The sequence below is a fragment of the Oncorhynchus gorbuscha genome, linkage group LG01 (assembly GCF_021184085.1).
Source record: "Oncorhynchus gorbuscha isolate QuinsamMale2020 ecotype Even-year linkage group LG01, OgorEven_v1.0, whole genome shotgun sequence".
Lineage (NCBI taxonomy): Eukaryota > Metazoa > Chordata > Actinopteri > Salmoniformes > Salmonidae > Oncorhynchus > Oncorhynchus gorbuscha.
The window spans coordinates 3490260-3507017 of record NC_060173.1 but is presented as its reverse complement, the minus strand read 5'-3'; the positions used below and the strand labels follow the sequence as shown (position 1 = coordinate 3507017).

The window sequence follows — 16758 nt, the reverse complement described above, 5'->3', positions numbered from 1 at the left end:
GTAGAGAGGCTATATACAGTAGAGAGGCTATATACAGTAGAGAGGCTATATACAGTAGAGAGGCTAAATACAGTAGAGAGGCTATATACAGTAGAGAGGCTATATACAGTAGAGAGGCTATATACAGCAGGGAGGCTATAAACAGTAGAGGCTATATACAGTAGAGAGGCTTTATACAGTAGAGAGGCTATATACAGTAGGGAGGCTATAAACAGTAGAGGCTATATACAGTAGAGAGGCTATATACAGTAGAGAGGCTATATACAGTAGAGGCTATAAACAGTAGAGAGGCTTTATACAGTAGAGAGGCTATATACAGTAGAGAGGCTATATACAGTAGAGGCTATAAAAGTAGCGAGGCTATATACAGTAGAGAGGCTATATACAGTAGAGTGGCTATATACAGTAGAGAGGCTATATACAGTAGAGAGGTTATATACAGTAGAGAGGCAATATACAGTAGAGAGGCTATATACAGTAGAGAGGCTTTATACAGTAGAGAGGCTATATACAGTAGAGAGGCTATATACAGTAGAGAGGCTAAATACAGTAGAGAGGCTATATACAGTAGAGAGGCTATATACAGTAGAGAGGCTAAATACAGTAGAGAGGCTATATACAGTAGAGAGGCTATATACAGTAGAGAGGCTAAATACAGTAGAGAGGCTATATACAGTAGAGAGGCTATATACAGTAGAGAGGCTATATACAGTAGAGGCTATATATAGTAGAGAGGCTATATACAGTAGAGAGGCTATAAAAGTAGCGAGGCTATAAAAGTAGCGAGGCTATATACAGTAGCGAGGCTATATACAGTAGAGAGGTTATATACAGTAGAGAGGTTATATACAGTAGAGAGGCTATATACAGTAGAGAGGCTATATACAGTAGAGGCTATATACAGTAGAGAGGCTATATACAGTAGAGAGGCTATATACAGTAGCGGCTATAAAAGTAGCGAGGCTATATACAGTAGAGAGGCTATATACAGTAGAGTGGCTATATACAGTAGAGAGGCTATATACAGTAGAGAGGTTATATACAGTAGAGAGGCAATATACAGTAGAGAGGCTATATACAGTAGAGAGGCTTTATACAGTAGAGAGGCTATATACAGTAGAGAGGCTAAATACAGTAGAGAGGCTATATACAGTAGAGAGGCTATATACAGTAGAGAGGCTATATACAGTAGAGAGGCTATATACAGTAGAGAGGCTATATACAGTAGAGAGGCTATATACAGTAGCGAGGCTATATACAGTAGAGAGGCTATAAACAGAGAGGCTATAAAAGTAGCGAGGCTACACACAGACAACGGTTAGTCGGGCTGATTGAGGTAGTATGTACATGTAGATATGATTAAAGTGATCTTGCATATATGGTGAACAGAGAGCAGCAGCAGCGTAAAAGAGGGGTTGGAGGGGGAGGCACACAATGCAGATAGCCCGGGAAGCCATTTGATTACCTGTTCAGGAGTCTTATGGCTTGGGGGTAAAAACTGTTGAGAAGACTTTTGTAATAGACTTGGCACTCCGGTACCGCTTGCCATGCGGTAGTATAGAGAACAGTCTCTGGCTGGGGTCTTGTGTAGAGGTCCTGGATGGCAGGCAGCTTTGCCCCAGTGATGTACTGGGCCGTTCGCACTACCTTCTGTAGTGCCTTGCGGTCGGAGGCCGAGCAGCTGTCGTACCAGGCAGTGATGCAACCAGTCAGGATACTATCGATGCTGCAGCTGAACCTTTTGAGGATCTGAGGACCCATGCCAAATCTTTTTAGTTTCCTGAGGGGGAATAGGCTTTGCCGTGCCCTCTTCACAACTGTCTTGGTGTGTTTGGACCATTCTAGTTTGTTGGTGATGTGGGTACCAAGGAACTTGAAGCTCTCAACCGGCTCCACTACAGCCCCGTCGATGAGAATGGGTGCATGCTCGGTCCTCCTTTTCCTGTAGTTCACAATCATCTCCTTAGTCTTGGTTACGTTGAGGGATAGGTTGTTATTCTGGCACCATCCGGCCAGGTCTCTGACCTCCTCCCTATAGGCTGTCTCGTCGTTGTCGGTGATCAGGCCTACCACTGTATTTTTTAATTTTTTTATAATATGTTTATTATTTTCCAATAAAAAATCAAATAAAAAAGACAGCCATACAAAGCACTTCATAGCTACAGACATGAGTGCTACGGGTCGGTAGTCATTTAGGCAGGTTGTCTTTGTGTTCTTGGGCACAGGGACTATGATGGTCTGCTTGAAACATGTTGGTATTACAGACTCAATCAGGGACATGTTGAAAATGTCTGAAGATGCTTGCCAGTTGGTCAGCACATGCCCGGAGCACACGTCCTGGTAATCCCTCTGGCCCCATAGCCTTGTGTATGTTGACCTGTTTTAAAGGTCTTACTCATGTCGGCTACGGAGAGCGTGATCACACAGTCGCCCGGAACAGCTGATGCTCTCATGCATGTCTCAGTGTTGCTTGCCTCGAAGCGAGCATAGAAGTGATTTAGCTCGTCTGGTAGGCCCGTGTCACTGGGCAGCTTGCGGCTGTGCATCCCTTTGTAGTCTGTAATAGTTTGCAAGCCCTGCCACATAAGACGAGCGTCAGAGCCGGTGTAGTAGGATTCAATCTTAGTCTTGTATTGATGCTTTGCCTGTTTGATGGTTCATCGGAGGGCATAGCGGGATTTCTTATAAGTTTCCGGGTTAGAGTCCCGCACCTTGAAAGCGGCAGCTCTACCCTTTAGCTCAGTGCGAATGTTGCCTGTAGCGCATGGCTTCTGGTTGGGTATGTACGTACAGTCACTGTGGGGACGACGTTCTCGATGCACTTATTGATAATGCCAGTGACTGATGTGTTGTACTTCTCAATGCCATCGGAGGAATCCCGGAACATATTCCAGTCTGTGCTAGCAAAACACTCTATTTAGCACGATATGTTACATTTGGTATGAAGACCAGGTTGAATATATGGATAAATTCACATTTTTTTATGGGGCGAGATTGGTTGGCTTAACAGGGTAGAATGAGGTACGCAAATAAATATTGTAATTTTAATAAATAATCATAAAACAGTCCTGTAGTTTAGCATCTGCTTCATCTGACCACTTTTTTTATTGACAGAGAGCTTTTATTCACTGGTGCTTCCTGCTTTAATTTGAGCTTGTAAGCAGGAATCAGGAGGATAGGATTGTGGTCGGAATTACCAAATGGAGGGCGAGGGAGAGCTTTGTACACTTCTGTCTGTGTGTGGAGTACAGGTGATCTATAATTGTTTTTCCTCTGGTTGCCCATTTAACATTTAACGTGTTGATAGAAATGAGGTAGAACTGATTTAAGTTTCCCTGCATTAAAGTCTCCGGCCACTAGGAGTGCCGCCTCAGTGAGCGGTTTCCTGTTTGCCTGTCTAGTTGTTATGTTGTAATCATGTTATGTTGTAGCTGCGTCTCTTCCTCTTGTCAATAACTGGGATGTTGGCCTTGTTATTTTGACTCATCACATACGCTGCTATTACTGTTTATTGTCTATCTTGTTGCCTAGTTACTATTTCCCTACCTATTGTGAGCTCCAAAAGTATTGGGAAGGTGACACATTTTGTTGTTGTTTTGGCTCTGCACTTTGGACTTGAAATGATACATTCACTATGAGGTTAAAGGGCAAACTGTCAGCTTTAATTTGAGGGTAGTTAGACTACCTGTATTGACCCTTTTTGCACTAAACTTTCTTTGACAATTATTTTTATTTATTTATTTTATTTCACATTTATTTAACCAGGTAGGCCGGTTGAGAACAAGTTCTCATTTTACAACCAGCGACCTGGTCAAGATAAAGCAAAGCAGTTCGACAAAAACAACAACAACAGAGTTACACATAAACAAATAAACAAATGTACAGTCAATAACACAAAAGAAAATAAACATAGAAATGTACATAGAATGTACAGTGTACATGTAGAAGAGTAGGGGGTAAAGGCAATAAATAGGCCATAGAGGCAAAAATAATTACAATTTAGCATTAATACTGGAGTGATAGATGTGCAGATGATGATGTGCAAGTGGAGATACTGGGGTGCAAAAGAGAAAGAGGGTAAGTAATAATATGGGGATGAGGTAGTCGGGTGGGCTATTTACAGATGGGCTGTGTCCAGGTACAGTGATCGGTAAGCTGCTCTGACTCATCACATACGCTGCTGCTACTGTTTGTCTTCTTTATTCCTAGTTATATGTACATATCTCACGGTTAGTCCACACCCGTTGTTTACCAAGCATGTTGATGAATAACATTTGATTTGATCTCTACAGATGTATTTTCGTTATTTAGAAACCGGAGCAGTTTTTTTTTGGAACACTGTCATGGGACAAATGAACCACCGCAATGGGTTAGTGGCCGGCCCAGTAAAGCCTGCAGCTCTTCCAATTCATTTTAAATGCATGATTGGGATTCTTACTTCTCCCGCCCCCCCCCCAACCCCCATATCCCTTGTAACGCACCAGGGCCTATGTACTTTCCACTGTCTGACACACACACACACACACACACACACACACACACACACACACACACACACACACACACACACACACACACACACACACACACACACACACACACACACACACACACACACACACACACACACACACACACACACACACACACACAGGAAGCCATGTTGAGAAAGAGACCTGTTCCCTGTTCATTGCTGCTACAGCTGTTCATATAACCTATAAATAACTAACTGCACCCCGCATATTCTAGAACCGTCCTAGCTGACATTGCTACAGTAGCTGCCTGGACCATAGCTGCTCTTAGTATTAACACAACATAGAACACTGGGCGTAGTCGTCCCCCCAACACACTAGGTCCAGTCCCACGCTCTGTACCCCCTTACCCCTAAAAAAAATAGACAGGACTCTAACTGCAGTAGTATTAGCACATCATAAAACTAGACAGGACTCTAGCTATAGTAGAATGATCACAACATAAAAAAACAGGACAGGATTAGCAGCAGAGAGAATGCTCAACAAAAACTAGACAGGACTCTTGCTGCAGTAGAATGATCACAACAAAACAACCAGACAGGAATAGCTGCCGAGCGAATGCTCACAACCAAAACTAGACAGGACTCTAGCTGCAATAGAATGATCACAACATAAAAACGAGACAGGATTAGCTGCAGTAGAATGATCACAACAAAAAAACTAGACAGGATTAGCTGCAGTAGAATGATCACAACATCAAACTAGACAGGACTAGCTGCAGTAGAATGATCACAACATAAAAAAACTAGACAGGACTCTAGCCGCAGTAGAATGATCACAACCTAAAAACTAGACAGGATTCACTGCAGTAGAATGATTACAACATAAAAAACTAAACAGGATTAGCTGTAGTAGAATGATCACAACAAAACAACTAGACAGGACTCTTGCTGCAGTAGAATGATCACAACAAAACAACTAGACAGGACTCTTGCTGCAGTAGAATGATCACAACAAAACAACCAGACAGGATTAGCTGCCGAGCGAATGCTCACAACCAAAACTAGACAGGACTCTAGCTGCAATAGAATGATTACAACATAAAAACGAGACAGGATTAGCTGCAGTAGAATGATCACAACAAAACAACTAGACAGGACTCTAGCAGCAGTAGAATGATCACAACATAAAACTATACAGGACTCTAGCTGCAATAGAATGATCACAACATAAAACACTAGACAGTATTAGCTGGAGTTGAATGATTACAACAACAACTAGACAGGACTCTAGCTGTAGTAGAATGACAACAACAAAACAACTAGACAGGATTAGCTGTAGTAGAATTATTACAATATAAAAACTAAACAGGATTAGTTGCAGTATAATGATGACAACATAACAACTAGACAGGATTAGCTGTAGTAGAATTATTACAATATAAAAACTAAACAGGATTAGCTGCAGTAGAATGATCACAACATAAACACTAGACAGGATTCGCTGCAGTAGAATGATCACAACATAAAAACTAGACAGGACTCGCTGCAGTAGAATGATTACAACATAAAACTATACAGGACTCTAGCTGCAGTAGAATGATCACAACATAAAACTAGACAGGACTCTAGCTGCAGTAGAATGATCACAACATAAAACTAGACAGGACTGTAGCTGTAGTAGAATGATCACAACATAAACACTAGACAGGATTCACTGCAGTAGAATGATCACAACATAAACACTAGACAGGATTAGCTGCAGTAGAATGATCACAACATAAACACTAGACAGGACTCTAGCTGCAGTAAAATGATTACAACATAAACACTAGACAGGACTCTAGCTGCAGTAGAATGATCACAACATAAACACTAGACAGGATTAGCTGCAGTAGAATGATCACAACATAAACACTAGACAGGATTAGCTGCAGTAAAATGATCACAACATAAACACTAGACAGGACTCTAGCTGCAGTAAAACAATCACAACAAGCACTATAGGCATAGCAGTCCCCACCCCCAGACCTCTCACAAACCTCTCACAAACCTCTCACAAACACATTGTTCTGTCCTGTTTGACCAGTAGCTACGAAGGGGGAGGGCGTGTTCGAATAGAAGAGCACTTTACCTCTTCCATGGCCCTCTCTCCGAATAGTATGTCTGCCAAGCATCAGCTGTGACTCCCGCTATGTCTGCAATGAGCTGAAAGGCAGCAGGGCCTTTTACACAGCCAGAGTGGTTGCTTCTTCCCCGGGTGCATGGACGGACGAGCCCCTAACTCACTTATTTCCTCTCTCTACTCCCTCTCTCCTTTACTCCCTCGTTCACAGCGGGGAGAGGGGCTTCGTCCAGTCCAGTTGCAGCCCAGGACAAGCCCACACTCGCTCAGACATCCAGAGGAAAGAGGGATGAGAGAGAGGAGGGGGAGAGAGAGAGAGCAGAGGAGAGAGAGAGCCAGTGAGAGGAGAGAGAGAAAGAGAGAGAGAGAGAGCAGAGAAGGGAGAGCGAGAGAGGGAGAGAGAGAGAGAGAGCCAGTGAGAGGATAGAGAGAGAGAGAGAGAGCCAGTGAGAGGATAGAGAGAGAGAGAGAGAGAGAGAGAGAGAGAGAGAGAGAGAGAGAGAGAGAGAGAGCAGAGAAGGGAGAGAGAGGGGGAGAGCGAGAGAGACCGAGGAGGCTCCTAGATGACGTCAGCATATCAGCAGCAGAGCCTCCTGTCTGCCAGTAACCCACTAATGTAATGGTTGAGTTCCTGCCAGACTACAATTGTAGACACGTGTCAGATCTTACAATGGCTGGATAGGTATTTAACATATCAGCTAACCACAACATACGATGCATTCAGGAAGTATTCAGACCCTTTCACCTTTTTACACATTTTGTTACGTTACATCCTTATTCTAAAATTGACTAAATACATGTTTTTCCTCATCAGTAAACGCTCAATACATCAGTACAAGCATTTCGCTACACTCGCATTTAACATCTGCTAACCATGTGTATGTGACAAATAAAATTTGATTTGATTTGATTTGAGTATACTCTCAAAAACTAAAATGCCTTATTTACATAGGTATTCAGACCCTTTGCTGTGAGACTCGCTAATTGAGCTCAGGCGCATCCCGTTTCCATTAATCATCCTTGAGATGTTTCTACAACTTGATTGGAGTCCAACTGTGGTAAATTCAATTGATTGGACATGATTTGGAAAGGCACACACCTGTCTATAGAAGGTCCCACAGGTGACGTTGCATGTCAGAGCAGAAACCAAGCCTGTCTATAGAAGGTCCCACGTCAGAGCAGAAACCAAGCCTGTCTATAGAAGGTCCCACGTCAGAGCAGAAACCAAGCCTGTCTATAGAAGGTCCCACGTCAGAGCAGAAACCAAGCCTGTCTATAGAAGGTCCCACGTCAGAGCAGAAACCAAGCCTGTCTATAGAAGGTCCCACGTCAGAGCAATGTGCTGATGCCGGACTGCAGAGTCGATGACGTGGCATGCAATCATTGTCTGATACAGTGCAACACAAGTTGACCAATAACAGCTCTTTGTTTCAACACCAGGGGAGAACACCAGGAAGTGATGTCATAACAGGGGCAGAATGTAGCTAAGACGTCAGGGAGCATCTTAATGTAGAGAATGAAGAGAATACGGAACTTTGAGAGTATAGAGGTATGAAAAATGCATTGCGACTTCTCTAATTTCCTCAATGCATGTAAAAAAAAAAATCTATACATGAAATATCCTTTAACTTCATTCCCCTGATGATAGAAAGCAGAGGATCCCGACAGGGCATCAAAACAGAAAGCCATTTTGTTTTCTTGGAGAAAAAAACTTGATTCACGTTGAGCACTGCAAAATAACCTAGAGGTCCTAGAACTCACCGACAACTCTGTCCGACAACACTCAGAGATTCATGTTGCTGACAAAGCAATTCAAGGAGTCTATATCCAACACTATAGTACACAATGAACACAAACACTATGGCTATTCATCGTTCAACCAAATCAATACAAACAAACCTTAAGACCTGAAAACAACACCAGAGAACAAAGTACAGACAGCCGTAGCATGATAACATCAGACTAATGTTTCTGTAATTGACTGGGCCATGTGTCATGGAATCTACAGATGAACCCTGAGGAGAGTAAACAAACCATAGACTGGTGAAGAAACCAATGTGTTCCCTATATTCACTTTTCCCTTGGCCCTGACCCTTCAATGTTTACAGATCTGTAAGGTGAAAATCAATATGGTACAGACAAAGAGGTTCTATCCAGAACAAAAGAGGCGTCTTCGGCTGCCCACATAGGAGAACCTTTTGAAGAACCCTTTTTGGTTCCAGGTAGAACCCGATCCAGAGTTTTCACACACATGGTCCCAAATGAGTTCTACCCGGAACCAAATCAATACAAACAAACCTTAAGACCTGAAAACAACACCAGAGAACAAAGTACAGACAGCCGTAGCATGATAACATCAGACTAATGTTTCTGTAATTGACTGGGCCATGTGTCATGGAATCTACAGATGAACCCTGAGGAGAGTAAACAAACCATAGACTGGTGAAGAAACCAATGTGTTCCCTATATTCACTTTTCCCTTGGCCCTGACCCTTCAATGTTTACAGATCTGTAAGGTGAAAATCAATATGGTACAGACAAAGAGGTTCTATCCAGAACAAAAGAGGCGTCTTCGGCTGCCCACATAGGAGAACCTTTTGAAGAACCCTTTTTGGTTCCAGGTAGAACCCGATCCAGAGTTTTCACACACATGGTCCCAAATGAGTTCTACCCGGAACCAAAAATATATTATATTTTTTATTATGTTATAGACTTCACCATTTTTTAAATATAATACTGTCCTGTATATAGACTTCACCATGTTGTAAATATATTATACTGTTTATAGACTTCACCATGTTGTAAATATATTATACTGTATATAGACTTCACCATGTTCTACATATATCCTATTTAATTCAGATGTCGACCATGGGTGTATGCCAACACGCCCTGACTGTGGAGGGGAGGGTTGCAGTGTACAGAACATACATAGGGATTCCATATGTGTAATCTATAATTACTGGAAATGAGAGAGAGAGAGAGAGCTGTTGTAACTAACGACGTCTCGGTCTCAAAGACAGCAGCCTCCCAGCTTCCTCCCTGCCGTGGATAACATGGTGCTGTGGATAACATAGGCTGGGCCTCGCTGTCATGGGTCTCTGGGCTGTTCTAGTGGGTAGCTCAGATAAATGCTTAGAGGAGCTAATTCAGGCACCAGGGAAGGTTAAACAGGGTTAGTGAGGAATTACGGTAAAAGGCAGTTCTCTTTTCTTTTCCTTCAAAGTAGTAAGGATATGTAATTTTCCCTCTGAGATGATGAGCGGTAAGGCCTAGTGGTCCTTCTGTAGCTCAGTTGGTAGAGCATGGCGCTTGTAACGCCAGGGTAGTGAGTTCAATCCCCGGGACCACCCATACCTAGAATGTATGCACACATGACTGTAAGTCGCTTTGGATAAAAGCGTCTGCTAAATGGCATATATTATTATTATTATATAACTCCCTGTAAAGATGAGTGAAACCACTGGATCGCACACACTCTTAGAAACAAGGGTTCCAAGAGGGTTGTTAGGTTGTCCTCAATAGGGTAACCCTTTTTTGGTTCCAAGTAAAACCCTTTTGTAGTTCTAGGTAGAACTAAACTATTTTGGGCTCCATGTAGAACCCTCTGTGAAAAGGGTTCTACGTGGAACCCAAAATGATTATACCTAGAACCCAACGTTTTTTTTTATACCTGGAACCCAAAGGGTTCTACCTGGAAATGAAAAGGGTTCTTCAAATGCATCTCCTATGGGGACAGCCAAAGAACCCTTTCCGGTACTAAATAGCTCCTGAAGCTATTAGATAACCATACTGCTCATTGGAAGAATGCACAAAACCTACTCTGAAGTGATAGGTAAATCTCACTCTCAAATCTAAATTGATTTACAACTTTATACAGCCCTTTCTACGGTATTTTAAGAATTGATCACATAAAGGCAGATTTCCAGGCCCTGATCTGTTTCACCTGTCTTTGTGATTGTCTCCACCCCCCTCCAGGTGTCTCCCGTTTTCCCCATTAGCCCCTGGGTATTTATTCCTGTGTTCTCTGTTTGTCTGTTGCCAGTTCGTCTTGTCAAGTCAACCAGCGTGTTTTTTCCGTGCTCCTGCTTTTCCCCTTATCTCTGTTTGCTAGTCTTCCCGGTTTTGACCCCAGCCTGCCTTGACTCTGAACCCGCCTGCCTGACCTGACCACGAGCCTGTCTGCCACTCTGTACCTCCTGGACTCTGACCTTGTTATGATCTTTTGCCTGTCCACGACCATTCTCTTGCCTGCCCCTTGGATTATGATAAATATCAGAGACTCGAACCATCGGCCTCTCGTGTCTACATCTGGGTCTCGCCCTGTGCCCTTAGAGCAGATAACATTAAAAGCCCAGTGCAGTCAGAAATGTGATTTGCCTGTTTTGTATATATATATATATATATATATATATATATATATATATATATATATATATATATATATATATATATATATATATATATATATATGTATATATATGTGTCCACACTATGATATTGGAATAATACTGAAATATATGAAGATGATGATAATGTCCTTTTAGTGTTAATACAGCTGTTTGTATATATATGTGTCCACACCTGAGGTTGAATAAGCCTGTTTTGTGAAGATGATGATAATGTCCTTTTAGTGTTAACAGCTGTTTGAAAAGACAGCCTGAAATGTCAGCCTGTTTTGGTGGGATGGAGCTTTGGGCTGCCTTGTGACATCACCGGACGGTAAATTAGTTAATAGACCAATAAGAAAGAGCGTTCCAAACCTCTTTGCCAATAACAGCTAGTTTCAAGTTTTTCCCTCCCCACTCAAATCCTTCCCCAACGGTCCCAGCAAAATTCTTGCTTGAGAAATTGCTCTATGCTAAGAAGCTATTGATGATCATTGCAAATAATCACAGTAAGGAACTTAATTGTTACCCAGACATGATTTGATATTGAGATAAAAAAATAAAATAAAGTAAAGTATGAGTCAAACACGGAAACGTTTTAGAATGCAGTGCAGTGGTCTAATAGGAAGGGGTTTAGAATGCAGTGCAGTGGTCTAATAGGAAGGTGTTTAGAATGCAGTACAGTGGTCTAATAGGAAGGGGTTTAGAATGCAGTGCAGTGGTCTAATAGGAAGGGGTTTAGAATTCAGTACAGTGGTCTAATAGGAAGGGGTTTAGAATGCAGTGCAGTGGTCTAATAGGAAGGTGTTTAGAATGCAGTACAGTGGTCTAATAGGAAGGGGTTTAGAATGCAGTGCAGTGGTCTAATAGGAAGGGGTTTAGAATGCAGTGCAGTGGTCTAATAGGAAGGGGTTTAGAATGCAGTACAGTGGTCTAATAGGAAGGGGTTTAGAATGCAGTACAGTGGTCTAATAGGAAGGGGTTTAGAATGCAGTACAGTGGTCTAATAGGAAGGGTTTAGAATGCAGTACAGTGGTCTAATAGGAAGGGGTTTAGAATGCAGTGCAGTGGTCTAATAGGAAGGGGTTTAGAATGCAGTACAGTGGTCTAATAGGAAGGGTTTAGAATGCAGTGCAGTGGTCTAATAGGAAGGGGTTTAGAATGCAGTACAGTGGTCTAATAGGAAGGGGTTTAGAATGCAGTGCAGTGGTCTAATGGGAAGGGGGTTTAGAATGCAGTGCAGTGGTCTAATAGGAAGGGGTTTAGAATGCAGTACAGTGGTCTAATAGGAAGGGGTTTAGAATGCAGTACAGTGGTCTAATAGGAAGGGGTTTAGAATGCAGTGCAGTGGTCTAATAGGAAGGGGTTTAGAATGCAGTACAGTGGTCTAATAGGAAGGGGTTTAGAATGCAGTACAGTGGTCTAATAGGAAGGGGTTTAGAATGCAGTACAGTGGTCTAATAGGAAGGGGTTTAGAATGCAGTACAGTGGTCTAATAGGAAGGGGTTTAGAATGTAGTGCAGTGGTCTAATAGGAAGGGGTTTAGAATGCAGTGCAGTGGTATAATAGGAAGGGGTTTAGAATGCAGTGCAGTGGTCTAATAGGAAGGGTTTAGAATGTAGTACAGTGGTCTAATAGGAAGGGGTTTCGAATGCAGTACAATGGTCTCGTATAAAGGGTTTTAGATTTCCGATTAGATGCTGTTGGGCAGACTGATTAGACATCCTCATAAAAACTGGTCACATGATGCTGAAACCTGACCACTACTGAGAGAGGCAGGAGAGAGAGGCAGTGAGGGGGGATGGGTGACCTACACTACACAAGATGCAACACACTTCACTGCAGCACTGTCATGACGATAGGACAGGGTCATGAGGATAGGACAGGGTCATGAGGATAGGACAGGGTCATGAGGATAGGGCAGGGTCATGAGGATAGGGCAGGGTCATGTGGATAGGACAGGGTCATGAGGATAGGGCAGGGTCATGTGGATAGGACAGGGTCATGAGGATAGGACAGGGTCATGAGAATAAGACAGGGTAATGAGGATAGGATAGGGGATAGGACAGGGCCTTTAGGATAAGACAGGGTCATGAGGATAGGACAGGGTCATGAGGATAGGACAGGGTCATGAGGATAGGACAGGGTCATGAGGATAGGACAGGGCCTTTAGGATAAGACAGGGTCATGAGGATATGGTAATTTACTGTTACCATAGGGTAATATACTGTTACCATAGGGTAATATACTGCTACCATAGGGTAATATACTGCTACCATAGGGTAATATACTGCTACCATAGGGTAATATACTGCTACCATAGGGTATTATACTGCTACCATAGGGTAATATACTGCTACCATAGGGTAATATACTGCTACCATAGGGTAATATACTGCTACCATAGGGTAATATACTGCTACCATAGTCATTATACTGCTACCATAGGGTAATATACTGCTACCATAGTCATATACTGCTACCATAGGGTAATATACTGCTACCACAGTCATATACTGCTACCATAGGGTAATATACTGCTACCATAGTCATATACTGCTACCATAGTCATATACTGCTACCATAGTCATATACTGCTACCATAGTCATATACTGCTACCATAGGGTAATATACTGCTACCATAGGGTAATATACTGCTACCATAGTCATATACTGCTACCATAGGGTAATATACTGCTACCACAGTCATATACTGCTACCATAGTCATATACTGCTACCATAGTCATATACTGCTACCATAGGGTAATATACTGCTACCATAGGGTAATATACTGCTACCATAGTCATATACTGCTACCATAGTCATATACTGCTACCATAGGGTAATATACTGCTACCATAGGGTATTATACTGCTACCATATGGTATTATACTGCTACCATAGGGTAATATACTGCTACCACAGTCATATACTGCTACCACAGTCATATACTGCTACCATAGTCATATACTGCTACCATAGGGTAATATACTGCTACCATAGTCATATACTGCTACCATAGGGTAATATACTGCTACCATAGTCATATACTGCTACCATAGTCATATACTGTTACCATAGGGTAATATACTGCTACCATAGTCATATACTGCTACCATAGGGTAATATACTTCTACCATAGGGTAATATACTGATACCATAGGGTAATATACTGCTACCATAGGGTAATATACTGCTACCATAGGGTAATATACTGCTACCATAGGGTAATATACTGCTACCATAGTCATATACTGCTACCATAGTCATATACTGTTACCATAGGGTAATATACTGCTACCATAGTCATATACTGCTACCATAGGGTAATATACTTCTACCATAGGGTAATATACTGATACCATAGGGTAATATACTGATACCATAGGGTATTATACTGCTACCATAGGGTAATATACTGCTACCATAGGGTATTATACTGCTACCATAGGGTAATATACTGCTACCATAGGGTAATATACTGATACCATAGGGTAATATACTGCTACCATAGGGTACTATATGGCTACCATTGTGTGTGTGAGAGTGAGTGAGTGAGTGAGTGAGTGAGTGAGTGAGTGAGTGAGTGAGTGTGTGTGTGTCGGAATAACCGATTAATTAGGGCCAATTTCAAGTTTTCATAACAATCGGAAATAGGTATTTTTGGACACCGATTTGGCCGATTCTTTACATTTATTTTGACACCTCTTTTTAATCTTTATTTAACGAGGCAAGTCAGTTAAGAACACATTCTTATTTTCAATGATGGCCTAGGAACGGTGGGTTAACTGCCTTGTTCAGGGGTAGAACGACAGATTTTCACCTCGTCAGCTCGGGGATTCGATCTTGCAACCTTACAGTTAACTAGTCCAACGCTCTAACCACCTGCCTCTCATTGCACTCCACGAGGAGCCTGCCTGTTATGCGAATGCAGTAAGAAGCCAAGGTAAGTTGTTAGCTAGCATTAATCTTATCTTATAAAAAATAAAACAATCAATCATAATCACTAGTTAACTACACATGGTTGATGATATTACTGGTTTATCTAGTGTGTCCTGCGTTGCATATAATCGATGCGGTGTGTATTAGCGAAAAAGGACTGTCCTTGCTCCAATGTGTACCTAACCATAAACATCAACGCCTTTCTTAAAATCAATACACAGAAGTATATATTTTTAAACCTGCATATTTAGCTAAAAGAAATCCAGGTTAGCAGGCAATATTAACCAGGTGAAATTGTGTCACTTCTCTTGCGTTCATTGGACGCAGTGTCAGTGTATATGTAACAGTTTGGGCCGCCTAATTTGCCAGAATTTTACGCAATTATGACATAACATTGAAGGTTGTTCAGTGTAACAGGAATATTTAGACTTAGATAAAATACGGAACGGTTCCGTATTTCACTGAAAGAATAAACGTTTTATTTTCGAGATGATAGTTTCCGGATTCTACTATATTAATGACCTAAGGCTCGTATTTCTGTATGTTATTATGTTATAATTAAGTTAATTAAGTCTGATTTGATAGAGCAGTCTGACTGAGCGATGGTAGGCACCAGCAGGTTCGTAAGCATTCATTCAAACAGCAATTTTGTGCATTTTGCCAGCAGCTCTTCGTTGTGCTTCAAGCATTGAGCTGTTTATGTCTTCAAGCATAACAACTCCTGAGATTAGGCTGGTGTAACCGATGTGAAATGGCTAGCTAGTTAGCGGGGTGCGTGCTAATATCGTTTCAAACGTCACTCACTCTGAGACTTGGAGTGGTTGTTCCCTTTTTAAAATTTTTAATTTTATCTTTATTTAAGAACACATTCTTATTTTCAATGACAGCCTGGGAACAGTGGGTTAACTGCCTGTTCAGGGGCAGAACGACAGATTTGTACCTTGTCAGCTCGGGGGGATTGAACTCGCAACCTTCCGGTTACTAGTCCAACGCTCTAACCACTAGGCTATGCTGCCGCCCCAAGGGCCACGGCTTTTGTGGAGTGATGGGTAACGATGCTTCAAGGGTGGCTGTTGTCGTTGTGTTCCTGGTTCGAGCCCAGGTAGGGGCGAGGAGAGGGACGGAAGCTATACTGTTACACTGGCAATACTAAAGTGCCTATAAGAACATCCAATAGTCAAAAGTATATGAAATACAAATCGTATAGAGATAAATAGTACTATAATTCCTATAATAACTACAACCTAAAACTTCTTACCTGGGAATATTGAAGACTCATGTTAAAAGGAACCACCAGCTTTCATATGTTCTCATGTTCTGAGCAAGGAACTTTTTTACACGGCACACATTGCACTTTTACTTTCTTCTCCAACAATTTGTTTTTGCATTATTTAAACCAAATTGAACATGTTTCATTTTATTTGAGGCTAAATTGATTTTATTGATGTATTATATTAAGTAAAAATAAGTGTTCATTCAGTATTGTTGTAATTGTCATTATTACAAAATATTGTATTTTATTTTTTAAATCGACCGATTAATCGGTATCGGCTTTTTTGGTCCTCCAATAATCGGTATCGATATCGGCGTTGAAAAAAATAATAACCGGTCGACCTCTAGTGTGTGTGTGTGTGTGTGTGTGTGTGTGTGTGTGTGTGTGTGTGTGTGTGTGTGTGTGTGTGTGTGTGTGTATGAGAGAGAGAGAGCTCATTTATAACATTATGTTATTGCACCTAACCCTGACTGAATAATTACAGGTGAGAACAAAACAACTGTTTTTAATTTTTAATGAGGAACACATGAGTTCATGTCTCATTGTTTCCATGCTT

At 41.7% G+C, this 16758-nt stretch overlaps 1 protein-coding gene across 3 annotated transcripts in view; it reads right to left on the bottom strand.

Annotated features, from left to right (window-relative positions):
* The window catches only part of LOC124031658 (anoctamin-5-like), a 106622-nt gene that overhangs the window by 62454 nt on the left and 27410 nt on the right, over positions 1-16758 (bottom strand). Inside the window, exon 1 of one of the 3 annotated variants that reach the window (XM_046343192.1) lies at positions 6606-6849. The exons of the other annotated variants lie outside the window; for them this stretch is intronic. Within the exon in view, the coding sequence (XP_046199148.1) occupies positions 6606-6614 (9 nt within the window). The 5' untranslated portion in view covers positions 6615-6849. Of the gene's footprint in view, positions 1-6605; positions 6850-16758 lie in introns of those variants that run through there. 3 annotated transcript variants of the gene reach the window in all.